Below are 22076 nucleotides of genomic sequence, written 5' to 3' on the forward strand. Positions count from 1 at the left end.
GAAGAGAGCGGGGGCGGGTCTACGTGCTACGTCACCACGTCGTGCTAATTGTCGACGCCCTGCCTTCTGCATCGACGACTTTCTGCCGTTGAAGTTGATTTATCAACGTGTCACTTTCCTTTTGCGATTTTTTTCTTTTTTTTTAAACGACTCCTTGGCTTGCATTGGTTAGTCATTATTGAAAAGAATACAAATACAAACCGCTTATTCCTCATTAGGGTCGCGGGGGTTGCTGGAGCCTATCTCAGCTGTCTTCGGACACGAGGCGGGGTACACCCTGAATTGGTTGCCAGCCAATCGCAGGGCACACAAAGACATACAACAGTCACTCTCACACTCACACCTACGGACAATTTGGAGTGGTCAATCTGCCTGCCATGCATGTTTTTGGAGTGTGGGAGGAAACCGGAGGACCCGGAGAAAACCCACGCGGGTCCGGGGAGAACATGCAAACTTCACACAGGGAGGCCGGAGCGGGACGCGAACCGGCGACTTCTGCACTGTGAAGCCGGTGTGCTAACCACTCGACTACCGGGCCGCCATTATTATTATTATTATTAATATTAATAATAATAATAATAATAATAATAATAATAATAATAATAATAATAATAATACATTACATTTTAAGCGCCTTTCAAATCTCTCAAGGACACTTTACAGTCACAGACAAGCATAGGTAATACACTGTACCAGGGGGCGGGAACCTATGGCTCTTTTGATTATTGCATATGGCTCGCCGATAAAACTAAATACATATTTTCGCCATTCATTTCCTGTTGGGGTTGCAGTTGGCGGAAAGCGCAATTTTGATTGGATGACACTGACCTAACGTTAGCCGAAAGCGCCATTTTGATTGGATGATACTGGCCGTCATGTTGAAACAGGCAAACGCCCCTTTAAATGAGCCCAACGGGTGCACTTCAGCGTGAATGCACCGAGTTTAGAGGAGAGAAAATGTTCTGATTCTAATGAGAAATGAAACAATTCCGTTGATGAAACAGTCGAATGTCAGTGGTAGTCGAGTGGTTAACACACCGGCTTCACAGTGCAGAGGTCGCCGGTTCGCGTCCCGGTCCGCGTCCCGGTCCGGCCTCCCTGTGTGGAGTTTGGATGTTCTCCCCGGACCCGCGTGGGTTTTCTCTGGGTCCTCCGGTTTCCTCCCACACTCCAAAAACATGCATGGCAGGCAGATTGACCACTCCAAATTGTCCCAAGGTATGAGTGTGAAAGTGACTGTTGTACGTCTTTGTGTGCCCTGCGATTGGCTGGCAACCAATTCAGGGTGTCCCCCGCCTCGTGCCCGAAGACAGCTGAGATAGGCTCCAGCAACCCCCGCGACCCTAATGAGGAATAAGCGGTATGGAAAATGAGATGAGAAGTGTGGAAGCTTATGAGCCGTGTGCAGGCTAGCTAGCAGTAACTTCGCCTCTGGACCGGCAAGTTGAATTTTATTCCGATCGTTTGCCTGGATTTTTACCAATCACGTGCAACGGAAAACCATTCATGTTAACGGTGAGTACTATCACAGTTATTTTAAATAATACATTCTGACATTGTGTTGAAAAGTGGCCGCGTGTGCGTGCGTGTTTGTGCGCATGCGCGCATTTGTATGTGCGCGTGTGCGCGCGTACGCGCTCAAGTGCGTGTGGCACTCACTGAAAAACATTTCTAAATATTTGACTTTTATGGCTCTCTTAGTCAAAAAGGTTCCCGACCCCTGGTACACTATAATAAATACAATACAATCACAAATAGAATGCAAGAAATAAACTTCAAAGTCCTTTTAAATGCTTTATCTTCCAGTCACAGTCTATATATCTAAATGATCATCTCTTTCCCTATATTGCATCACAAACAGAACTTCAAAGTCCAACACATACAATACAAACGCTAGTTTTCTATCATGTGTAGAACGTGGACATGGTTATTAAATGCTATAGTGGTAAGAGTTAAAAAATTCAAATCATTAGTTGTGCAAATGAGTGTGAGAGCAGAGTTCAGTGAGATTGTATTTGTTTTTGACAGTTGCACATGCATTTCTACCTATACATTTAACACTAAAAGCAATCAAAACATCAAGTTATTCATAATCAAATCATACATGGGGTTAGCAAGTGCAGTGATACCTTGGATTACAAACTTAATTGGTTCCCAGACAGTGTGTAAGGCGAAAAGTGTCTTCCCCAAAAAATAATTTCCCATAGGAAATGAGGAAATGAGAATAATTCGTTCCCAGGTCCCCATAAAACATAATTTTCTACTTTCTAAGTTTCTAAGCCCTACAACTACACAAAATATACTTTATAAATATACCTTATTTCATGTAGAATAAATGTGCTACGGTATTATAATTAAAGGAATAAACTGTACTGTATAATCTTCTTTTCCTTTCGGCTTTTCCCATCAAGGGGTCGCCACAGCAAATCAGTAACCTCCATCTTCAGAGGTATGATCCGCATGTTTGTTTTGGCCAAGCTTTTACGTCGGATGCCCTTCCTGACACAACCCTGTGTATTTATCCAGGCTTGGAACCGGCACAAGAAGACTTGTGTCCCTTTGTGGCTACAGAACAAGCAAATCACTGAGTCAAAGGCTCCCAAACACAAAATGGTCTGATGGTCATTGATGGCTTGATGGAATGGAGTGGCCGGTTTCATCAGCATTGAACACTTGATGCGGAACGTTAACTTCTTCTTTCACCATCTCGAGGAATGATCCCTTGTAGGTGCTTCCTCTGTGATAATTTTATCTAGTTCCGCATCAATTGTGTTCTCAGCATTGAACACTTGATGTGGAACGTTAACTTCTTGTTTCACCATCTTGAGGAATGATCCCTTGTAGGTGCTTCCTCTGTGATAATTTTATCTAGTTCCTCATCAATTGTGTTCTGTTTAGCTGGGTTGATAGCTTTTTGCATCAAGTGTACAGAGATGCCTTGTGCGGGTTGTTTGTGGAGCCTGATTGATGGGATATTTTAACCTTGCAGTCTACACTCTGCCTTTGAACTATCAAAGTTGAAACTCTCTCACTGTCGTCTGCCTGTCTCTAATGTTTAAACCCCCCCCCCCCCCACTGCTGCGTTCTTGACCAATCACGTGGCTTTAAACGAAGACTGGGCGCGGGGAAGAGGACAAAAACAGTTGGCTGCCATTTTGTTGTTAGAAGAACGGGCTCGTTCGCGAACGACACATCACTCATTGAGGCAGCTCCGTGTACGAAAAATGTTCGTATGCCAAGGTAAAATTTTCATACATTTTCACGCAATTTAAATTTTCATAAACATTCGCAAACTGAAAAGTTCGTAAGCCAAGGGGTTCGTAAACCGAGGTATCACTGTAGCTGCTTGGACACATTCTTAAAAAAAAGTTCCTGAATATCATGCAGTCGTGCATTTGTCACATGATAACCAACAGATGTCTAAAATGAGGTATGATGATTGAGCAGTTTATTTGTAGAAAGGCATGTAAGCCATAAGCGCACGTCTTTACTTCAACAAACAACTATTTGGCAACGGCTTATTGTGGTTATAACGGCAGCAGCAAGTTTGGGTGCAGCGGGGTTAGGAGCGCCAGCGTTTTCTCAAGGACATTTGAAGAGCAACTTATCACAAAAGCTAGATTGCAAACGGACAATTTCATGACGCGCACGTTCATTTGCAGAAAGTGATTTTCTCCGGTCTAGATTACATGATGAAGACAAAAGATGGAAAGCATCCACAGTCTTGTGTGTCATGAAAATGGTTGGACCCAGATTTGAGGTAATCATGGTAAAACCAGGCATAAATGGCAAGATTTGGACTGGTAGCTCCATTAAAAAAGGGCAACTGTATTTTTTCAAAGTATAAATATTAATGTATATTTAACTTTGGAGTGTTTTCTAAAATAGCAATTAATTTACAACTTTTTTAGCTTTTGTTGTAAAGTCTGACAAAAATGGTGTAAGACTGTCGAAACAAAAAAGATCTCTAAAATAATCTATTTGTTGTGTTTAATGCAACAATAATGAATGTTTATCTTTTTTTCATAAATGCACTTTAATATATTCATGCATGTGTTTATATTATTGTTATATAATTATACTTAGATTACAATCTACAAGTAAACTAATCTGCAAAGTATGTTTAGATCATATTTTTTTCATAATATTGAGTTAAATGTCATTTATTTGACAACAGTGGCATTGTCCAAATTGGTGAAAAGTAGCTAAAATCCATCCAACCAAACATATAGTCAGTTTGAATAAAAAAAGTGTGTATTCTAACAAAAAAAATATGTTAAAATGGAAATTCAAACAACTTTCTGTCTTAAAATTAGGCAGCAGTGGTGTATAAATGAAGCCTGAGGATGTCCAACAAAAAGTGTCTGGATATTGTGTTCTTAATCTATTTTCAATCGATTTTAATCAATTTTAATCTTTTTAAATTAATTTCTATTTTTAATCTATTTTGACTTTTAATGTATATTTTTTTTAATTTTTCAAAATTTGTTTCAACATAAAAAAAAGTCATTTATGTTGTTTGCATTTTTTAACTCTAAAGCGACAGTGTACAAATGTTAAAATTTATTTGGCACCCCCAGCCCTTGGCACCCGCAACCACCCGTGGTCTGAATTTGACGACATTTTGCCTTTTTGATTTTTTTTTTCAGGCCATCACCAGCTATAGAGGAAGTGGAAGAGACGGGACTTCCTGTCCCTAGAGAATGATGCAACAGCACTTGGCCGGGTAGTTTGCGGCGCTGACTTGCTGCTCGTTGCCAAACACGTAGAACACATGAGAGTCGCCCTTCCACTTGTAACTCACTTTAGTGATCGGGATCAACTCCACCGTCTGCCTCTGCACACACAAAAACATAGACACACATATTTTATTTCTTGTATATGGTAGTTGTCCATGTTAAGCGCCTTGTTGCAGCTGTTGTTAAAGGACAACCGACACCTCTGGACAAGTTGTCTCCATAATTTGTAAAATCACTTCAAATGATTTCTACTGAGCTTATTTTACAAAGATTCCACGGCATATAGCTATATTTTACGTTTTAAGACTCGCGCTGAATATTCAGCAAGTGTTGTTTTTGAGTTGGTGACGATTCCTGAAGTGACGTCACGTCAGGAACGCCCCTGACCGAAAAAGTGACACACAATGCATTTTGGGTACTTTTTTTCATCTGAAAACATCGTGTTGATCCGTGTTAATGGCGAAATTAGAAGGAAAACACATAAATAGCGCGATGGTGAATCATTGTGTGTTGCACCAAGACTACTATTTGATACTAGTTGACAGATATTCCCAGCAGACAAACCAGCCCATTTCCAACGGAGCTTGTGCCCCATCTTGTGCAATTTCTGGGAAGCTACATTGGAGGCCTGATGGCTCGAATTGATACGCAAGTACTTCTTTAATTAATTGCAAACATTTATGCTTTGCTCTTCAGAACTATTTGAATCATATTCATAACTGGATGAGTAACAAGAACGCATCTTCTCCAAATCTGAAGCCATTGTTTTGATTCTCAAGCAAGGCAAGACGTCCTGGTGTGACGTCACGAACAAGGGGGCGGGACTTTCTTAATCTCACCATTTCTGAGCTCATATTGTGGCAGTTTTGAGACACTAAGTCATTTTTATTGGTGTTTTGCATTTGACTAAAAGTATCAGCCCGTGTGTTTTGGGTATTTTCGATGCTATAAAATAAGGCTATAAAACGTTTTTCTGATGTCAGTTAAGAAACAAAAAACTGCTGTCGGTTGTCCTTTAAATCAAGATGTATTGTATTGTATGGTATTGTATTATATTGTACATTCCACACACTAACCAAAAACACAGACACAAAACGGGGGAACCGCAAACGCACACATACAAACACATTTGGGAGTGATTGGCTTTTGCAAAAATATAGGAAGGAGGCGCAGGATGGCAACGTGACTTAACTTCTTGTTTTTGAAAGCTAGACAATTGTCCCAACTTCCTGTCTTTATTGATTTATTTTTTTGCTCTACTTTGACACGTACCTGCTGTAGGATCCTGGAGGTCTGAGCATACTTGCTTTGGTGCTCTTGGACCAGTCGCGCTGATGCCTCGCCGACGGCCGGGTCGGGGAAGCCGGCAATCGGGTACACCTGAGAACGCATGCAACGTCACAAATTGTACGCGTTGCATTGTTGTTATTCCTGCTGTTGCAAGTGTGTTTAGGCTTATATGGGCAGAGATATTTTGTAATGTTTGTATCTGTGTCGGCGTCTCCATTTGTGTGTGCGCGCGCGTACCAGGTACTGGTTGTTCTTGAACAGCTCCTTTCCGCTCACGGATCGCAGGTTGTCGATCTTCAAGCCGCTGTTCTGCTCCACCACGTGATCATCGACGTGGTTAGTCCTGCGTGTACGCGCATCATTGTGTACTGATCCGCTTCAACGGGGGCCATTTTGTGTCCTTTCCTGCATATCGGTGACATCTTTGTGACCCCGCGCGGCGACGCTCACCATTCCACTTTTAGCTGGACGAAGGTCAGCAGTTGTCGCTTTCCCTTGCAGGTCTCGCACTTGTCGTGGCCGCGGCCGTTGCACTTCCTGCAACTACACACGCGTATGAGGCAAGCTAGCATCGATATTTGAGTCGTTAAAAAACCTTCAGGAAATATTTCTGAAACAAATGTGGAGACAAGACAATCTAATAATACTAATACTAATACTAATACTAATACTAATACTAATACTAATACTAATAACTAATAATAACAATAAAGATAATAATAGTACATGGCCCGGTAGCGGTTAGCACGCCGAGTTCACAGTGCAGAGGTCGTGAGTTCAAGACCTGGTCCGGCCTCCCTGTGTGTAGTTTGCATGTTCTCACCGGGCCCACGTGGGTTTTCTCCGGGTCCTCCGGTTTCCTCCCACATTCCAAAAACATGCATGGCAGGCTGATTGAACACTCTAAATTGTCAGTAGGTGTGAGTTTCTGTCAGAGATATGACAGTCAGACACTGTGGACGAAGACTCGGAACCAGAAAGATTGTCCCTACTGCCGGCAGGAAGCTGAGTTATCTTCTGCCAAGCTATTTATTGAGAGTACATGCAAATTAAAGTGATACATTAGTAAAACATAGTTTTCTTGATTAGAATACCACACCTCTTGAGTTCTAAGCACGAACAGCTGTAGGCAATAAAACATTGTGTTTTCCATGAACTGATAAATTTGTATCCTGGCTAATGAGCTCTTCCTGTGAAGGAGTTTGAAGTCGCGCGTGTGCGCGTTTTAAATATGATCAATACTTATTCTCTATCATTTTCAGTGCGGATGGTTGTCTCTATGTGCCCTGTGATTGGCTTAATAAGGATTAAGCGGTCTGGAAAATGGATGGGTGAATGGATAATAATAATAATAATAATAATAATAATAATAATAATAATAATAATAATAATAATAATAACAAGCATATGACCTTTATCCTCTGTAAAGAGCTAATCTTTCTTAGGGCTTAAAGAATAAATGACCTGATTAAGGGCCTCCAATCGTCAAAAACGCAGCATTTGGATTAATATGGTGCTTGTGGAATGTGAGTTAACCAGCGAAATCTGTTTTTAGTCATCTGAGTGGGGGGCCATTTTGCCACTTGCCATCAAATGAAAATGACATCAGAGTTGCTAACGGAACAATAAATAACGGCTTGCCTGTTTTCTGAAGCTTCACCATGATTGCTCGTCACCAGTCCCAGTTTTTGAAAATGTATGTCTGTTTAGTACTGACCCCTCGTGGCCAACAGATGCACATCAGAGGGAGCAGCACAAATTCTCAGCAAATTGAAGCATGAAATGGTGAAATTCTTGACATTTTATGTAATTGTGTTATTGACATTTTTGGAAAATGTTGCCTTTTTGGAAAAACATGTTTGTTTTGGTTGTTTGTGTTTATTGTCGAGGAGTTGCAGTACTTTTCTTTGCCAGTAGAGTTACAGTGAGAGCAGTTCTGATCATCTTTGGTGCCCGATCCGTTGCAGACCCAGCAGTTTTTCTGAAACACAATAACGGGAAAAGTGCTTTGTGGACTTCGAGCTTTGATTCCAAAACGGTCGCAATGTGAGGGAAGATAAACAAGAGTTCATTGTCCTCTACTGGTGAAATGGCTGACTTACATGTCCGCTTCCAGTGCAATCCTTACACGGTATCTGGCCGGTGGCGTTGCAGTCGTGGCAGTCCTACACGCGCGCACACACACAGTGTGAAACCCGTTTCACATCCTTGTTTCGCCAAAGTAGCGCACTCACCTTTATGGAGGAAGTGTAGGGCACACGGATGAGCTCTGTGTGGTTGGTGAACAGGTTGGGGGGCGTGGCTTGGATCTCCCAGGGACGGGGGGCCGTCTGGGTGTAGAAATCAGGCACCTCTCCTACTCATTCACACACACACACACTTGTCAATCATACACCTTATGCGTGCATGTGTGTGTGCGTGTGTGTACAGTATATATATATATATACATACCCTCGTGAGGTTTGCTGCCCCACTCAGTTGATCTGGACTCTGTATAAGTCTCCAGGCGATACTAATACACACACACGCACAGAAATCCGGACGAAAGTATTTAGGACACAAACATGAGGTGAAATTTTTAAAACAGAAGAAGAAATTTGAGCAGAAAGGAACAAGTACAGGTTGGAAGTGAAAAATCAAAGACATTTTGAATTTTAGCTGAAAGCTTTGGGGCAGCATTAGAAAATAAATGAAAACATTTGGAAAGTTGAACCGTGTGAAATAGAGCTACGTGTAGCCGTTAGCATTTTAGCGTGTATGCTAACCCGGTAGGTGTTAAATGGCTCCATTTGTGTGATGACTCCGTCAGTGGCGGGCGATTTGCTGTAGCAGCAGTTGGATGCGGCGTAGCTCATGAAGGCCTCGCGGGCGACGTCCTCAGGCAAAGATGGGATGCTAGTAGGCGTAAAGATAGCATAACAACCGGATTTGAGTATTCATCCTTTGACAACTGAAGCATTTCATCCATCTTGTGGTTCGTATTAGGCTTTTAAAGGACAACCAAAACCATTTTTTTTTTGTTTCTTTCCTGACATCAGAAAAATGTTTTATAGCATCTAAAATACCCAAAACACGCAGGCTGATATTTTTAGTCAAATGCAAAACACCAATAAAAATGACTTAGTGTCCCAAAAGTACTTCAAAATGACTTCGGAAATGGCGAGTTTCTGAAGGTCCCGCCCCCTTGTTCGTGACGTCACGGCATGACGTCTTGCCTTGCTCTAGAATCAAAACAATGGCTTCAGATTCGGAGAAGATGCTTTCTTGTTACTCATCCAGTTATGAATATGATTCAAATGGTTCTGAAGAGGAAAGCATAAATGTTTGCAATCGATTAAAGAAGTCCTTCCATATCATTCTGAGGCGTCTGGACTCCAATGTGGCGTCCCAGAAAATGCACAAGATGGCGCCCAAGCTCCGTTGGAAATGGGCCGATTTGTCTGCTGGGAATTTGTGTCAACTAGAATGAAATAGTCGTCTTGGTGCAACACACAACGATTCACCATCGCATTATTTATGTTTTCCTTCTAATTTCGCCATCAACACTGATCAACACGAAGTTTTCAGACCAAACAAAGTATCCAAAATGCATTGTATGTCGCTTTCTCAGTCAGGGGCGTTCCAGATGTGAATCGTCACCAACTCAAAAACAAGACTTCCTGAATATTCAGTGCGAGTCTTAAAACGTAAAATATCGCTATATGCAGTGGAATCTTTGTAAAGTACGCTCAGTAGAAGTTATTTGAAGTGATTTTACAAATTATGAACACAACATGTTCAGAGGCGTCGGTTGTCCTTTAAGGAGGTACAGATGAGTTTAGAGTTTCTAATCGGATTCCTCACCTCCAGTCATCGGGCTCGGGAGCCGGTTGGGGCGGCGCCACAGGCTCCAGGGGCATTGGCGGAGGCAGGAAACCTGGACTCAAATGGAACATTGGAGAACACGGATCCCTAGTTTGAATCATTGTTCTATGGCGATTGTGGCTAACGCTTACCTCCTCCGCCTTGGCCCATGCCCTCATACCCGGGCATGCTGGGATACATGTCAGCAGGCGCGGCCAATGGCGGGTACACAGCTGAAACAAAACGACAACATGAGACAGGAAGGAAGGCTTTCACTCGGTCGTGTTCAACATTTGTCACATGTCTCTACTTTTCACTTCCTGTGTGGGTCCCAACCATTCAAAACTTGTGAGACAAATACAGAAAGTAAAAAAAATATGAAAACACATGAGTTCTTTTTTGTAAAAGTATTGGGACACACTCACTAACAAAGCGGAGATGTGGAGTTTGAACAAAAATATTGGGACGTCGACAGGAAGTAAACTGAATTTGGGATGATTGGACAAAAGTATCGGGATGTATTTTGGACACAGATACAAGTTGAAAAAAGATGGAAAGTTGGTCCCAATGAATTGTGACAAAAACAGGAAAGGCAGGAAATGTAATATGGTAAAAGTAATGGGACACCTACTGGAAGTTAAAAAAAAGGCAACATTCACATGGGACAATGGCGAATCAAATAAAAGAGACCAAACCAAGTCTCCGATTTCGCCATTCTAGTCGACCACGAAATCCAATCTGTGTGAAAATTCCCAACAACAACACGTCTCCACACGCGCGTGATATGCTCCCGCCAGCCTCCAAGCAGCTGTTCCTGACATTCAAGGACGACAAGTCGAACTCGGCACACTTTTAAACCAACCGTCTACACGCACAAGCAGACTGAGCGAGACCGATAAGAGATTGAATTCCAGGGTAATGTGTGTGTGTGTGTGTGTGTGTGTGTGTATATATATATATATATATATATATATCGTCGTCATATATATATATATATATATATATATATATATATATATATATATATATATATATATATATCGTCGTCATATATATATATATATATATACACACACACACAAAGTGACATAATAATAATAATAATAATAATAATAATAATAATAATAATAATAATAATAATAATAATAATAGCGGATTTAAAAAAAGGCGTGCGCGCTGACGAATTATCACTTGGCTCATTCCAAATTGGAATTCTTCACTTTTGGAATCCCGGATGCGGTCACGTGACTTGTCGCAACACGGTTGTTGCCTAATTGGATTGAAAATTAATCTTATGCCCGAAGGTGTAAAAGTGCTTGGAAGCGGATTATTGATGACTAAGCATTTTCATAATAACGATCCAGGTCATAGCAACAACAACAAAACACAATAAGCAAGGCGTTCCATGCATTGAACGTGAGCGAGCCCTTGTGGGGCGGCGAACTGATCTGGAATCTGCAGATTAATCTGGGCGGCGTTTCGGTTCATGTTGTCTTTTTCTTTATTTTCTTTATGAGCGGTGGGGGATTATTGTTGTTAGTTTGACGAGTGCTTACCTGCGCTGTTCATCCTGTTCAAAAGGCAATTTGCACTGCAAACACACTCCAAATTCGAAGGAACTCTTTTCGCGTGTTAGTGGAGCAGAACGGAGCCGAGCAGGTCTCTTACTGTTTGGGAAGTCAAGCACAACACAAGCAGTTTTTCAAAATAAAACCAAGAGAGGATGCTCGGGTCTGGTTCTGTGTTCACCATCAAGTGTTGTTTTTTTGTTTTTTGTTTTGGTCTGTAATTGTCATCGAAGGGCTTGGAACCGACCCCCCCCCCTTCCCCCTGAGTGAATCACGAAGGCCGTCGTCAGCAGTAGACGTGTTGAGCAATATTTTCCCCATGACAAATCGTATTTCTTCTTTTCCCTTCAAGGGGTCGCCACAGCGAATTCGTGTCCTCCATCTTCAGAGGTTTGATTCGCATGTTTGTCTTGGCCAAGCTTTTACTTTGGATGCCCTTCGTGACACAACCCTCTGTATTTGTCCGGGTTTGGGACCAGCACAAGAAGACACTGGCTTATGTCCCCTTGCAGCTACAGAACAAGCAACTCTATCAGTGACGTGCGGTGAGGTTCATGGCTGGTGAGGCACTGACGTCATCACAGTCTGATTTACAAACATATGAACTCTACAGAGGATTGGATTGGATTGGATTTGCCTTTATTCGTCTCACAGTGGAGAAATTTACATTTCACAGCAGCAAAGTGATGAAAGGAATGAAAGTAGAAAAACAAAATACATGAGCTGCTGGAAAGGCAGCCACTCTCGGGGCGCCGTCTTGAAGTCAAAAGAACAAAAAAAAACTAAATAACAAATAATATGACAGCATAGAGACAATATGACAAAACAAAGACACAGAGAGACATTCATTCTTCAGGACTTGCTGTACCCTCTTTGTGATGACATGAAGCAGTTCTGGATGAAAGAGGAGAGGATCAAAGCGTCTTTCCACCAGTGGATCAGGGACATCATGGTGGAATGTGCACGTCGACTACAAGCTAAATGTTGAAAGCAAACACGCAGCTGTAGCATCCATTGACGAAAAGAGATTGTCTCACATCTCCTGTTCCACATAAATCTGCTTCAATTCCAAGCCGCAACAGTTCCACATACGCATTGGCGCTCTGCGCTGACGCTCCTTTCTTCTTCCATCCATGCATCCATTCAGCCGCAGACTGTCCAACAGCACTGACCTTTCCACTGAACAAAGCGCGGCTGTGGAGACGCTGCCCATTACAGGCGCAAAAAGCACAATGGTCCCTGTGGTGTCCAGCGATGGCCGTCAAATGGCTCCGACATTCCTCCCATTCAAAAACAGTACTGGCATATTCATGCTACCACAAAGGTGCAACCGCTCAGCACAGTCTCCTCCTTGATGAATGTCGTGGTCAAAAATGCTGAAAAACAATCCGTATCCGTCCACACGACGCACAACAACACAAAGTGACAAAAGAAAACACAAAACAAGACAAAAACAACCAAAAAAAAGAAAGGCTCATGAGAGCACTTGCTGAGGCAATTTGAGGAATTTAGTTGATATACTAAAAGTGTTTGAACACTTTAATAGCGATATGCAGAAGGACAGCAATGCGGTCTCACTGCAGAGCAAGCCAGCACAGTTAGCATAGTGATTGCGCAATCCGTGGTGAGGCTCAACCGGCTGCTGCCTCACTGCTCGTCTCTACTTAGCATTTGAACGGTAAATGTGAAAATTCAGCGATTTTGAAAAGAAATCAAAAATGGTGAAGTTAAATGGAAAAGTACGTTAAAGTACAAATCACTAAATAAATATAACTGTTTAATTTATTTTTTCATTTGATATTTCCATGATTACAGGTGAGGCACGGCCTCACCTGACTGCACGTCACTGAACTCAATGAACTTAATAAAGATGAAGATGCTCAGGAAAAGGCTCCCAAACACAAAATGCTCATCGGCACAGCAGCATTCAAGTAAAGCAAAACTATACTCACCATTTGATGACAATGCTCTGATCTTTGCGTGAAATGGGCATCTGTTCACCCACAGAAAAACCCATCCTGTGATTGTAAAGTGACCTTAAGAGTTTGGAAAGATAATTATAAATCAAATGTATTATTATTATTATTATCTTTCCCTACATTACATCACAAACAGAACTTCAAAGTCCTTGATGCTTTATATTCCAGTCACTGTATGTATATCTAAATTAACCTTTGAGGTTAAAATAAATGAACAAATGAATAAATAAATACACAAAAAAATAATCACACATGCTAATAGAGCGAATGAAATACAATACGTATAGATTTATATTGCGCGTTACCAACATGAAGTTAACAGCAAGATGGGAAAGGTCCATCTTCCACCTTTTTCGGGTGGAGGGCTGGTACTCCTCAAAATTGAAATACGGAAATTAAAACTGCTGAAAAAGGGGCAGGATGCAAAATGTCAGACGACATTTAAAAGATAAAAGAAAAGATGACTGTCTTGAATATTTAATGTAATTTACTTGACATGTATTCATATAGTATGGTTATTTTATTTTTATATTTCGGATTAATGATTTAGGATTGCTGCCCCTAAAACCTGAGACTGTTTTTTTTTGTGTCATTCTGCTGCAATTATCCCCTCACAAAAGCGTCCCACCAATTATCACAACTCGCCAACGCCTTTTGCTTTGAAAGGTTGCAGCTTGTTTTCCTGTGATTAAAGTTAACTTAACCGCGAGACCCGGAGGAATGCTGCCGACGCCCATCTGACATTGATTAGTCGAGATGCTCGACTCATGCAGCTCAAAGACCGCAACAATCCCATCGTCGACCTCTTCTTCATTTTATCGTCCACTTAGCCGCGTGTGTGTGTGTTTGCATGAGTATGTTTTTCCATTCAAGCCGTGGCAACATGTCTCAAGATGCCTGTTAAGAATTGCCAAGCCTGAAGGCAAATATTTGTATTTAAAAAAACCAAGAAGAAGAACCAAGATGCTGACGTGTATGTATGGTTGCCATTCATAATAAAAACATGTTCAAAACGTGAATGAGTGACGTCGATGAATTTCATACTTTTCAACAAAGTACAGGAGTTTGCTGACCTCGGCCAGGAAAAGAAAATCAAGCTAGCAACCAACAGAGGGAGCCAAACTTCAAGTGACACTGAAATAACGTTGTTTTTTAATGAACGTAAAAGACAATTTCGAGACTTTAGTTCCAAACGTCGTCAATTGATTCCCCAAATTAGCTATCACACATGTTGATTAACATCCCAGAATCTTACTTTTGTGTTTTGTAATTATGAAATACCACTTGGGGTCTTTTAATTAAGTTTATCTGTCCGATTTGGAAACACCAAAACCCGCTTGAGTTCCCAACAAAACCAATCGACATGCATTTGTAAAGACGTATATTTGTCATGTCTGTTTTTAATTCATATCAAAGAATCTCCAATGATTCCGCATCAATGTTTTGTAAGCATCGGCGACATGAAAAGGTTATTAATCAAGCTAACGGACACATCCTGTATACATCGGAGACGTTTATCGTTTCAAGAACACTGAATGTTTATGAAGGAGGCTAATGGTGCGTGTTAGTGGGGGAAAAAAGCTACTTCCTCCCTTTGCTAGCTTGATGATCATTTACCGGAATGACCTTTGTGACTGAAGTTGTGAAACAGACATCGCTTAAAAAGAAAATGCAAACGGTTATGATAAATATTGGGTACTTTTTGGGAAAAGTTCACGGATTCCGTATTGAGTTTTAGTTAATTTGCTTGTTAGCATTGTCAGGGTACTTTTTGGTTCAAAGAGGATTCCAAAAGACATAATAGGAGGAAAAAAAGTGATAAATCAGGCTACTTCCCGATTCAATGGTGAGATTTTGCCAATTATTTGTTAGCATTAGCAGGCTACTTCCTGGTCCAAAGCCTTCCATAAATTGTCCTGAGGTGTCAGAAGAGATGCCCCCCATTGTGCTTGAACCAGTCCACCCATGACTGGTCGCAGGTTCAGAAGCGTCGCCGGCCTCTCAGAGGACGGCGAGGTCGTGGCAACTCTTGGATCGGACCCTGACGGCCACGTGCCGGTTGTGGCGCGTCACCATGCGATCTAGAAAGCGGCGCGCTTTCTGGGTGATGCTCTCCTTGTGTTTGCAGGACACGGAGCGTCTGGATTGCGCCGCATCCGATCCGCCGGCGCGGCGGAGGCGGATTTGGCGCACCACGCCCTCAAAGAGCTCGCTCACGTTGTGCTGCAGCGACGCTGACGTCTCGATGAACTTGCAGTCAAACACCATCGCGCACGCTCGGCCCTCTGGGGCAAAAGAAATATTGAAACGGGCGCGTTTTAGAACCACAAACCGAACAAACGTGTTTTTTAAAGCATCAATTTGCTAGTTAGTGAAACTGAGTCTGCGACGAAACCAAACTTACCTGCTTTTCTTGTCATTGACTTTCAAGCTAGCTAACGTGCGTGACATTTTTTTAAGTCATTCACTGCCATTCCCAAATTTATTCGCGAATTGAAAATATGGCGTGGAGCGCCATTCTCGAATTTGTTTGAGATTTGGTTTTATCTTACGGGGGGTGCCGATAAAGCGCAGGTCAGATCTCTGGCAATGTTTTTTCCCTTCCACGAGGGGGCAGCATTTGCCTTTTTTCCACGTTAGCGCTTTGTTACAGCTTCAGCTGTGTTAAAGCGCTATATAAGCCAATACAGTGTGTACAAATATTCTATTGTATTTTGTACAGTCGCCCCCATTTCAAGCTCAAATAACTCCAGAACCATATAACTTAACTATTTTTTTCTGATGAAAGAAGAGAGTCTAAGGTTTCTTATGCTGCAATGTCTATGTAGTCCAAAAACTCGATATTCTGTGGGTCCTGCAATTTGAGTGACAAAAACCCTGGCACTGGAGTGGACACATTTTTGTTTGGCAGGGAATGAGTTAAATGCGCTATTTTTTTTAATCAAAGACAAATTTATGGTGTCAACAAACTTAACAGAAAATGTAAATTTCTCCACTGTGAGACTAATAAAGGCAAATCCAATCCAATCCTACCCCCAAAAATCTATATTGTTAATATCACAAATTAGCATATTTTGCGAACATCAAGGGCGACTCATAAAACACCAAAGACAATTTTTTTTCATCAAATATGGCCATTTTTTTCCAAGCACCAAAGACAATTCAGCCTCGAAATGAGCCGAAGAAATACGATTCGTATTCAATGTCTAGTAAACACACACAAAAACATTAAAAACATTTTTAAATGACGAACCAAACACTTCAAACTGTGATTTGATTTGTGGTTCCAACAAAACTAAAATTTGCCTAAACTTATTATTTTTAGTTGTTATTTTTTTTCAAAAACCATTTTAATTCCATCTGTGCTGTCTGTCATGTATATTAGCATATTTGACAATAAAGCTGACTTTGACTTTGAATTTGACTTTAGGCAATCGGCGACAAAAATGATACCTTGATGCCATCGAAGCATGTTTGCAGTATGTGGTCCATCGATGAAAAGGTTTCTTCAGCCGTCATCTGTACTTTTTTGAAGGTGTCGCACGTTTCGCTTCTTATCCAAGAGGCTTCGTCAGCAAATTAAAGTATCTTGCTGGTAGTTTCGGCCCTATATATATATCCCTACTGTCCAGACGTGGCCGTGCCAGACTGTGCTATGATTCTCAGGTTGGGAGGAGCAGAGGACTACTCCCTGCGGCTACACTGATTACTTCTATTGTCCTACCTGAGAATGGGGTCTACGACTGGCCTGATTGCCCCATTTGCTCTGGTATCACCTCATCAGCATAACTAAGCCTACGTTGCCTAGGAAGTCTGTTGTAGGAACAATCTAAATTGAACCTCACCCCACCATGGCGATTTAGTGAAGGGTTATGCTGTTTTATGAAAATTGCTTCTTTTACTCCCCTTTCAAACCATCTATGTTCTTTTGCTAAGATTTTAACCTCATTGTCATCAAAGCTTTTAGCTGCATATGTACTGCCGATTGAGGCCCACTGGTATTATCCCTGCGATGTTGATAAAGTCTTTTTTGGAGAATGCGTTTAGTCTGCCCAATGTATTGCTCTTTACCCAATGTATTGCTCTTTACAATCATCATTTTTGTATAGAATAAACTACATCACTTTGTTTTTCATTTGGCAGTCTATCTTTTGGATGCACTAATATATATATAGGGCCGAAACTACCAGCAAAAGATTTTAGTTTGCTGACGAAATGTCCGACACCTTCAAATTTGTACAGATGACGGCTGAAGAAACCTTTTCATCGATGGACCACTCCTGTACGACTGTGAGCTTACACAGAAGTAGGCGAGACATTTTTTTTTGGTGGGGAGGGGGGGCAAGCATTAAAGAGGTTCGCTTCACCTTGCAGCGACACCTCCCTGGAGCGCACCAGGTCGCTCTTGTTGCCCACGAGGATGATGGGCACGTCGTCGGCCGGTCGGCGCCGCCTCAGCGCGATGCAAAGCTCGGCGGCCGCATCGAAGCTGCACCGGTCGCTGACCGAGTACACAATGACGTACGCGCTGTCGCACGGCAGGGACTTGCCTTCGTCCTTACACAGGATGACAAAAAATTAACATCCTAGACATGCATGCGTTTCCATAAAAGTCCAAGATGGCGCCCGAGTAGGCTTTGTTCCTCTGCTCTTTCATCGAGATCCGCTTCATGTCACAAAGAGTACAGCAAGTGCTGAAGAATGAATGAATGACTGTGTCTTTGTGTTGTCATATTATTTGTTATTTAGTTTATTTTGTTCTTTTGACTTCAAGATGACGCCGCGAGAGTGGCTCCCTTTCCAGCAGCTCCTGTGTTGTTTTTCTACTTCTTTCTTTCCTTTCCTAACTTTGCTGCTGTGAAATGTAAATTTCTCCACTGCAAGACGAATAAAGGTACATCCAATCCAAAAAACATAAATGCAAACGTGGATCAAGGCGATTTAGTCATTAAAGAGACAAGTTTGTTTTTTTTTTAGAAAAAAAAAAAATGTTTTCAATTCTTAAAGACTATCAGAGGCGTTTTTATAACAACATCCAAGGCGATTTCCACCCGTCTTACCTGTTTGTCATTGCTCCATGTATCCAGAATAACCAACGTGGTATCCTTACCATCGACAGTCAATGTCCTTTCGTACGCGTCCTCTGGAGAGAGAGAAAAACAGGGGGGGGGGGGTGTGGTAGGGTGGACAGAATCAGTATGAATGCAGCGCTTTGCAGACAGTCCATCAATGAGGTCAATCAAAGTCAAAACAGACGCATCCGGATTGAGTGAACGGCATCGACGTTGGCGGCATTCTGACGCTTGCGTGCGGCCATTTGTGCCAAAGTTGAGGCCCGTGTTTGGTGACGCCCACAGCGCGCAGCAACGGCAATTTTGTTAAAGACTTGTAAAGGCCCATGACTGGGGTGTACAAAGTTTTTGCAAAGAGGGACAGATTTGGTGTGTTAAAAATATAGCGGGGGCAGGGGAGCAACTTTGGAGGACATTCTTTACATATCAGGGTAATTAATTTCAATAAATGTCAGCAAGCCATTCTGTTTCACATTTGCTTTTTTTTTTTTTTTAATTTCAGCTATCTTCAGCATGCGCTTTGGTTCATTTGAAACATATCAAAAGTGAATTGAATTGTGGGAGAAATAAAGGGTTTCTGATTCTGATATTGAGATTTGAATATTCACGTCACTTTTTGAAACACTTTAATTTTCTTCAAACAGTTGAACATAAGTAATTGTTATTTTGTTGATTGGGTCCATTTTAGAAAAATAAATGTCGAAAATCGCCATTTTAGAAAATTGGGGGACTCATTCAGTTAGTTTCTCAGATACAAATTTGCTTTTCCTAATTGAGCCTCTAGTCTCGATGACAGCACTTAGCACACGCAGGTAACAGCGCTACCGCCCAATGTATTCATTCTGCCGTAATTTCCGGACTAAAAAGCGCGCCTGATTATAAGCCTCACATAGTACATTTTTAAAGGACAAACCAGTTTGTACACACATAAATCGCACCTATCTATAAGTCGCATGTTTACAAAGTAAGACGGTACACAGAAAAAGTTTTATGATATACCTTAACTTTTCTTTCAAAACAGTTACGCGGCAGCAATACAACATGTATTACGGTAGTAACGCAGCCCGAACAAGGCTGGTAAAAAACATGCCGGTAAAAGTGAGACACGTTAGCACTCGCTATATACAAAAACATACCAAGGCACTGAGACAGACTTGTGCAAAAGTTGCTCTTTGCATACGGCCAGTTTTGGTAAACAATTTCTCGCCGCGGGCCACTATAAATACACGAGTAACTTACGTAGTTACATTAACTTGCGTCTTCCTCGGCACATATATTCGCCATGTTTCACTCTTACCATTAGTGTGCTCGAGCGCCGCATGGCGGCTGTTAGAAAAAATGCACAAATTGGGCGCATCGTTGCATATACCGCACAGTTGAAAGCTTGTGACCAAAGTCGCGGCTTATAGTCTGGAAATTACGGTACATGCGGGCCAGACATTATTGATTTTATGACGGAAGCTGCAGGTCGGATGAAAATTGACCACTGGCCGCATTTGGCCCCTGAGCCCGACTTCGAATAGGATGGTCTGAAGCAGTCTTAAACGGCAACCGACGTCACTTTTTTGTTTTTTAACTGACATCAGAAAAACGTTTGATAGCATCTAAATCACCCAAAACGCGCAGTATGATATTTTTATGCAAATGCAAAACACCAATAAAAATGACTTAAAGTGTCCAAAATCTGCAAAAAAATTGAGCTGTGCATCGGGCATTTTCAGAAGGTCCCGCCCCCAGCTCGTGACGTCACGCCAAGACGTCTTGCATTGCTGGAGAATAAAAACAATGGCTTCAGATTCGGATAATATGCTTTCTTGTTACACATCCAGTTATGAATATGATTCAAATAGTTCTGAAGAGGAAAGCATACATGTTTGCAATCGATTAAAGAATTTATTCCGTGTCATTTTGAGGCAAACGGACGGGGGGGAATGTCTCACCCAAAAAGAGGCAACAAAATGGCCACCGATCTGTGAGGAATGAATCAGCCCGTTTCCACAGGCTGATAAATGATTTCCATGGAGCTTGGACTCCCTCTACTGGCGGCTTTTAGATGTAACACACGGTTTTCCAAAAAAACAGTACAGCAAAATACATTGACATGATGGAAAGACGCTACAATGCGTTTTTTTTTACGTCAGGAGACGGTCCTTTTCTGACGTCACATGACTTCCTGAATGAAAACAAGACTTCCTGAATGTTCAGCGCGAGTCTTAAAACGTAAAATATAGCTATTTGTGGTGGAATCTTTGTAAAATACGCTCAGTAGAAATCATTTGAAATTTTTACAAATTATGGACACAACTTGTCCGGAGGCGTCGGTTGTCCTTTAAGTTTCCACTTATACAAAAAAACGTTTCCTCACCTTGGAGGTGATCGTCTTTATCGGAGATTCCTGCAAAGATCCCTGCCAGGCTGCTCTTTCCCACGCCGTGGTCGCCTAGCAACGGCACCCTGTTGACAGACCCGGAGTCGTCCTCTGAGTCGGAGCTCCACCGCGCCCGGTAGTGGAGGGATGCGTCCCCCGGATGGTAGGACGCCGACTGCCCCAGGGGAGGATGCCTCCGCCGGGTGCTGGCGCCGGACGGGTGGGCGCCGCCAGAGGCGTCACGGGCGCAGGGCGACTCCTGCCGCTGTCGGGTGGATCGGGGAGGGGTGCTGGCCCGCCGCCGTAGGACTTCCTTTTCGCTGTTGATGCTCATATTGCTATGGCGACAGCATCAGGACCACTTGGGCCTAAGTGAATCGATGAGGTCATCGTTTGGATTATGTCATCTTTGATGTTTGCCGCGCACCAACGCTAGGTTGACGTGATTGTCTGACATTTACCCAACACGTGCAAGAGTTTTGGTTTGGACAAAAATTCATATTTTGTCAGCTGAAATGAAAATTGTCTTTGATATTAAAAAAAAATACCAATGACACTAGTTACATTACAGCCTAAGACAGTAACTTTTTTTTTCACAAAAATTCATCCTTTTGCTAAAGGCTATCTAAATTAAACATTGAAATTAATTTACTTTTTTATCCATTTATCGCTTGTCATTTCCGTGATTGGCGGGAAATCAATTGGCTGACTTGTTTTGGGGCAATGAGCCGGATCATCGACATGTTGTCACTCAAACGTAATAATTACAATTTATCCGCACTAATATGAGAACATGACTACAAAAAACACTTTGAAACGACAGAAGTAACCCATTGAATATCTTTGGATGTACTGAAATAATTTCAAGTACGCACAAACGCGCGATAATGATCAAACACGACAAGAAGTCGACGGGTTAACTTTGTATGTGTGTCGTTTGCTTGATGAGCGACATACCAGACGGTCCGTGAAGAAGAATCTATGTTCTGTACGGATCTTGGAGTTTGCAACCCTAAGCCACACTGAACCCGGAAAGTTCCACAACAGCTTTAAAAATTCAGCAGCGGCATCACACGCATCCCTCTGGCTCACTGTGTATGTGTGTGTGTGACAGCAGAGGAGAAGCAGATATGCAAGGGGGAGGAGGGGGTGTTAAGCAGAGTTGACTTTGGAAAAATGTTGGTCACTTCCTGTGACAAAAAAAAAAAAAAAAAAGT

General features: G+C 42.0%; 2 protein-coding genes across 2 annotated transcripts; both read right to left on the bottom strand.

Moving 5' to 3' along the window:
* Nucleotides 1-1781: 1781 nt before the first annotated feature.
* Nucleotides 1782-11575, bottom strand: LOC148890641 (protein SSUH2 homolog). The gene is made up of 12 exons (XM_089010767.1): nt 11429-11575; nt 10025-10105; nt 9873-9945; nt 8795-8924; nt 8481-8541; nt 8264-8385; nt 8132-8194; nt 7931-8010; nt 6480-6572; nt 6267-6372; nt 6012-6119; nt 1782-4837 (listed from the first exon to the last, which is right to left on the bottom strand). Exons 1-12 carry the CDS (start codon nt 11439-11441, stop codon nt 4697-4699), a joined length of 1071 nt encoding a protein of 356 aa, XP_088866893.1. The 5' UTR covers nt 11442-11575; the 3' UTR covers nt 1782-4696.
* Nucleotides 11576-14548: 2973 nt separating this feature from the next.
* On the bottom strand, nt 14549-22030 carry rem1 (RAS (RAD and GEM)-like GTP-binding 1). The gene is made up of 5 exons (XM_089010884.1): nt 21817-22030; nt 20857-21227; nt 18480-18562; nt 17787-17976; nt 14549-15704 (listed from the first exon to the last, which is right to left on the bottom strand). Exons 2-5 carry the CDS (start codon nt 21191-21193, stop codon nt 15421-15423), a joined length of 894 nt encoding a protein of 297 aa, XP_088867010.1. The 5' UTR covers nt 21194-21227; nt 21817-22030; the 3' UTR covers nt 14549-15420.
* Between the last annotated feature and the right edge of the window lie 46 nt (nt 22031-22076).

The sequence above is a fragment of the Hippocampus bargibanti genome, linkage group LG12 (assembly GCF_051943395.1).
Source record: "Hippocampus bargibanti isolate YZ-2025 linkage group LG12, ASM5194339v1, whole genome shotgun sequence".
NCBI lineage: Eukaryota > Metazoa > Chordata > Actinopteri > Syngnathiformes > Syngnathidae > Hippocampus > Hippocampus bargibanti.